Source organism: Etheostoma cragini, chromosome 6 (genome assembly GCF_013103735.1).
Source record: "Etheostoma cragini isolate CJK2018 chromosome 6, CSU_Ecrag_1.0, whole genome shotgun sequence".
Taxonomy (NCBI): Eukaryota; Metazoa; Chordata; class Actinopteri; order Perciformes; family Percidae; genus Etheostoma; species Etheostoma cragini.
This window is the reverse complement of record NC_048412.1, coordinates 5078161-5084323: the sequence shown is the minus strand read 5'-3', so window position 1 is coordinate 5084323 and position 6163 is coordinate 5078161. Positions and strand designations below refer to the sequence as shown.

Below are 6163 nucleotides of genomic sequence, written 5' to 3'. Positions count from 1 at the left end.
ACGACTCATTTCTGATCCCCACAAACCAATGGGTGACGTCACACATGCTCTGTCCATTTATTTTAACGGTCTATGGTACCGACAGTCCCGTTTCAAAACAAACCTCTCGTTAGGCTCGTTCGAGATGAACTGCGCCTCGCCTGTAAAGTGGACGAGAGCAGGCGGCAGCAGCGGGGGCGGGGGAAAAAAGCTGCGGTAAAGTCGGACAGTTTCCATCCGATTCCAGCCGCCTTCAGACTGGACAGGAAGTGACAAAAAGGACTGTGGTGCGATTCCGATTTAATAAAATATAATCAGACCCACATATCAGCTTGTACACAGTCTCTAGTTGTTTTGATTATGACAGAGTAGCTGTGAAAGTGCTCTACATGAAAGCTTTTGCTGATTTTAATGAACAACACACTGTAGATGATCCATGATCTGATCAGATTTAGTATCTCTGACTTGTAAACGTTACTATCAGCCACACGTGTTCTGTACAGAATAAGTCTTCAAATCAGACACATAGCAATTAAAATCCCTCCGATTCAAAAACTATAAAAAGTTTATATAAATCGTCATCATGTTGTAAACCAATCAGGTGTTAAATCAGCTGAGAAGCCGGCGTTTCCCAGCATGCTCTGGGTCCGCCTGGCTCTTGCAGTCGGTGCGACAGCAACTGCGCCGCCTGGGTCTCAGAACTGCGGCCGCCTTGCTCTCGTGAGACTACCGTTGCCCACGTGTGCATGACGTCAGAGCAAGTCGGGATCAAGTCGGACAGAAATCTAACCGGCATGCAACGGGCGCCGATCGCCGGTGATCGATTCTGCGCAGATCTGGCTCATCTCGAACGAGCCTATCAGCTCGCTCGCTCTCCCTCGTTCCGTGGGGTCGAAAATCAGCTGTTCTGCTTAGCGCTCCCCCTAGAGGCCTGGGGCACTTCCGTTGTGTATTCTTAAAGCAGCGCGTTTTGTACTTGCGTTTGTTTTCGTGTTTGTGTGCTTTTCTGTTTGCATCGTTTTTTATTTGCAGCGCTTTTGTGTAATTGGTTGTGTTGTGTGTATATGCAGTGCGTTTGCTGAATGCTGCGCATATGTTGTCAAATTAATGAAGTTGTTTTCTTAATTTGCTTGTGTTTTGCCTACTTGCATGTGTTTTCTGAAGTTGCAGTGCGTTTGCCCCGTATCTGCCTTAGACAACTACTCCATATAATAGGGAAACTCACAACTGGTAGGAGTATACATTGTGATCAGGATGAATCTGTGCAGCATGTCCTGCTGGAGTGTAGGGGCTATAAAAAGGCAAAGAAGAAACTGAGGGCAGCATTAAAAGAAACTAAGTTACTCTGAAGTTTACTTCTCCACAATCTACTGCTCCACAAATCCAGTCCAGTGGGTAGGTGGCGGTAATGCGCCTAAAGCTCGTTGCCAACACCCAATTACAAAGCAGAAGAAGAACACTACGCTGCTGACGTGTAGCTAGGTGGGAAGCTAGTTAGCTAGCTAGTTCTACACATCCGTGGCGGAGTAAGGGTAGCGACTATTGAGCTGTTTTTAGCACTGTAAGCCAGCACAGTATTCCTCTTTATCACAAGCCTTTGCATAGACAGACCACTATGAAATTATCTGGTTTGGTACGATAACAACGGAAGACAAACCGGGCCAGTTGCACAGGTAGGGGACTCCTAATTAAATTTACAAGAGCTAACGTTAGCAGGCTGTAGTGCTAACTGTAACTTAGTTAGTAACGGTACTAGTTAACGTTACGGTTAAATGATAATGACACAGTCCTTGACACATTACAATTAAACGGTTGAATTGTAGTTAATTGACGTGTCATTAGGTATTGCTAACAACAAATGTTTTTTTTTTTTTTAAGTATAAGTGATACAATTACAATTAGTTAGCACTTTGGTCACAGTGCTCGTATAGTGAACGTTAACAGTGCCTAGCCCCACACAGCCAAAGTAAATGCAGCCTTCTTCAATGACTAAACTGATAAAGGACTGAAAAAAAATGTGTCTTTTAGTGAAGACCTTTTTTTTGCAGTTCATAGGTCTAAATTAGACATCGTATATACTATGTGGCCTCATTCATAAATCTATCACACATGCTGTTGTCTCTCGCAAAGGCATGTACAATTATTATTTTTTTAAATCCTGTGTGGCATTAAATAGATGTATAATTTTGTCTGACAATTTTTACATATTATATATGATTTACATCTTTTTCAGACATCTGGTGTTTCCAGAGGTTTCTTATGTTTCTCCGGAGGTTAGAGCAACTAGAGGGTTTAAAGGTTATATGAGGCCATTAACAGCTGACCAAACAACATGCCTCTTGTCATTTATTAAAATAACAGATTTCTGTAGGTTTGAACATTTAGGATAATATTGAAACATTCATCATTTGGCGCAACAACACATCCATGCTTAGGTGGCAGTATTGTACAACTGGTAAAACTGTTGCTGACCACCAAAGAAGTAAAGTGAAGATAAATACAGTTTGGCTTTTTAGTAGTCTTTTAAAAACCTCATTGATAGCTTTATTTTAATTTTTTCTAAAACATGTAATAGAACTAATGTCAGTTAATGTTAGCCTAAAGTATACTCTTTATTTGCTTTTATTTACTAGACAGTCTTTACTAGACTTGTGTGATTTCTTTTTCCCACCATTAAAAAGCTTGAAATTATTATGGAACTATTTTTTGCTAGAAATAATACGTAACAATAATATGACTAATCCTCACACAGATCACAAACTTTGTCGGAAACTTATGCAGCTGATTATTTAGCCTCATTGAAATGAGGGCAGGTATTTATGAGCTTAGAGTATTTATGAGAATACTTATTTATAAATATTTATATAGCGCCTTTCATACAATAAATGGAAATGGCATAAGAAGAACAAAAACTGACAGGATGCCATAATTAATGGGTAATGAAACACACTTGAAGCAGTAGTGCTAATGCTACAATTGGCAGTGAATCCATGTAGTTTGGGCTGAAACTGAACATGGGCAAGTGTTTTATACTTTAATCCTCTGCTCTTGCCCCACATACCATCCCTCTGCTGTCCAAGTGGCCTCCGTGTGACGTATGCTGTTACAGTGAGAAAATAAGTATTTGAACACCCTACTATTTTGAAATTTCTCCCACTTAGAAATCATGGAGGGGTCTGAAATTGTCATTGTAGGCCTGTCCACTGTAAGAGACATTATCTAAAAAAAAATTCAACTGAACACCTGAGAAAATCAATGTTAATATTTGGTACAGTAGCCTTTGTTTGCAGTTCCAGAGGTCAAACGTTTCCTATAGTTTTTCACCAGGTTTGGACATACTGCGGAAGGGATTTTTGCCCACTCCTCTACACAGATCTTCTCTAGATCAGTCAGGTTTCTGGGCTGTTGCTGAAACAGAAACAGAGTTTGAGCTCCCTCCAAAGATTCTCTATTGGGTTTAGGTCTGGAGACTGGCTAGACCACGCCAGAACCTTGATATGCTTCTTCCAGAGCCACTCCTTGGTAATCCTGGCTGTGTGCTCCGGGTCATTGTCATGTTGGAAGACCCAGCCTCGACCCATCTTCAATGCTCTAACGGAGGGAAGGAGGTTGTTCCCAAAAATCTTGCAATACATGGCCCCTGTCATCCTCTCCTTAATACAGTGCAGTTGCCCTGTCCCATGTGCAGAAAAACACCCTCAGAGCATGATGCTGCCACCCCCATGCTTCACAGTAGGGGTGGTGTTCTTGGGATGGTACTCATCATTCTTCCTCCAAACACGGTTAGTGGAATTATGACCAAAAAGTTATATTTTGGTCTCATCTGACCACATGACTTTCTCCCATAACTCTTCTGGATCATCCAAGTGGTCATTGGCAAACTTAAGACTGGCCTTGACATGTGCTGGTTTAAGCAGGGGAACCTTCCGTGCCATGCATGATTTCAAACCATGACGTCTTAGTGTAATACGAACAGTAACCTTGGTAACGGGGGTCCCAGCTGTTTTCAGGTCATTGACCAGCTCCTCCCGTGTAGTTCTGGGCAGATTTCTCACCTTTCTTAGGATTATTGAGACCCCACAATTTGAGATCTTGCATGGAACCTCAGTCCAAGTGAAATTGACAGTCATGTTTAGCTTCTTCCATTTTCTAACGATTGCTCCAACAGTGGACATTTTTTCAACAAGCAGCTTGGCGATTTCCACGTAGCCCTTTCCAGACTTGTAGAGGTGTACAATTTTGTCTCTAGTGTCTTTGGACAGCTCTTTGGTCTTGGCCATGTTAGTAGTTGTATTCTTACTGATTGTATGAGGTGGACAGGTGTCGTTATGCAGCTAACGACCTCAAACAGGTGCATCTAATTTAGGATAATAAATGGAGTGGAGGTGGACATTTTGAAGGCAGACTAACAGGTCTTTGAGGGTCAGAATTTTAGCTGATAGACAGGTGTTCAAATACTTATTTGTAGCTGTATCATCCAAATAAATAATTAAAAAATCATACATTGTGATTTCTGGATTTTTTTTTTTTAGATTATGTCTCTCACAGTGGACATGCACCTACAATGACAATTTCAGACCCCTCCATGATTTCTAAGTGTGAGAACTTGCAAAATAGCAGGGTGTTCAAATACTTATTTTCCTCACTGTACGTAATATTAAGGGCTGAAGGGAAATGAACGAGGGCATGTTGAACTACTATTGAAACACAGCATCTGTTTTTCACAGGTGTGAATGAATGCAGCAGATGTAGGAAGACGTGTAGGTGACTTATACAACAACAATGGGGAAGAGGAGGATGCCAGATCTGTACAGAGCCCCCTTTCCTTTATACTCCATTAAAGTGGATCCTAAAACAGGGCTTGTAATTACTGCAGGAGGAGGGGGGGCTTCCAAGACCGGCATAAAGAATGCTGTGGTAAGTACTGAGTATCAAGTGTTTCGGTTATTAAACTGTTTAATAAAATACTACGGTGGCCCTGAAAACGTAACGAAACATTGCACAATGTACTGTATGCCATATAGATAAAGAAGAAAACCTTTTTCTGTATTTGGTTGTGTTTTGGGGGTATGTAGGTGTGTGTTTGTGATTGCCCGAGCACTCACAATGTCAGTTGGCGAATAAGTAATGGACTGCGAACTGTTCCACGCTAGTGTAGTAGCGCTGTTAACGTAAGTAACTGTTGATTTGTAGTCCATATGGCTTAGAGCGTAGTAAGTCGTTCTCTATGAAACCATTCAAATTTCTTTTTATTTTTTTAATTCTATTTAAATAATAAATGCTCAAATGCAGCCTGTTACTAAATATGCACTACACTACTCAGGCTTGTGCATCGTCAATAACACTGTCAGCATTTGGTTGTCTAAAGCAAATGTCATGGTTGGAAAGGTTTTCATTTGCTCTATGAAAGACACTGACAAAGATGAAAACTAAGGACATTTACTTGATAATTTTAACCCAACGTAGATTTTTCTTTGGCACCTATAGCACATTGTGCATCACCACAAGCCTGTAAGCATAGAGGCTTCAATGATGTGAAGGGAGAGAATTGCAGTACATTGTGGCTGAAGGAAGTTTATCTTCTCTGACTTCTGTACAGGCCACGCCTTAATGAAAAATAACACAAGGCACTGCGGTGACATAACTAAAGTAGTCTTTCCTACTTTGCTCATGTTTATAAAACTGAGAGCACGGATTAAGAATCTGTGCGCACAGTTTATTAACCCAAGAGCATGGATTACGTGTTGACGTGTGGACGTTCTTTGGTATGATTGGATTTTGTGTGAAACCAAACTGAACCAAACCAACCAGGGGCAAATCGTTCCAAGTTTACTAACTCACGAACTGATTCGGACCAAAGCAAACAAACTACAGGTGTGAAAACGCCCTCAAACTGTCTCCATGAAGTGCCCAGCTAAGCAAATTAAAATACGTGGTATGTTAAAGGGATATTTCATCGCTGGAAAGATGAATATATATTTAAAATTAAGGGGTCATTTATTTTTTTTATTTTTTTTGTAGAAATTGGTACCTTCTAGTCTGAGAAAAGCCAGAAAATGTATCTTATGTGATTTTTGGCCACTCCCAAGACACGCCTACCGGTTACAGACGATAGGCTCGTTCGAGATGAGCCAGATCTGCGCAGAATCGATCACCGGCGATCGGCGCCCGTTGCATGCCGGTT

General features: G+C 41.1%; 1 protein-coding gene across 2 annotated transcripts in view; it reads left to right on the top strand.

Annotated features, from left to right (window-relative positions):
• The first annotated feature begins 1411 nt into the window (after positions 1–1411).
• The window catches only part of preb (prolactin regulatory element binding), a 20797-nt gene continuing 16045 nt past the window's right edge, over positions 1412–6163 (top strand). For both annotated transcript variants that reach the window (XM_034873848.1, XM_034873847.1), the window contains exons 1-2: positions 1412–1652; positions 4707–4896. In XM_034873848.1, the coding sequence (XP_034729739.1) occupies positions 4762–4896 (135 nt within the window). In that variant the 5' untranslated portion in view covers positions 1412–1652; positions 4707–4761. The remainder of the gene's footprint in view (positions 1653–4706; positions 4897–6163) is intronic.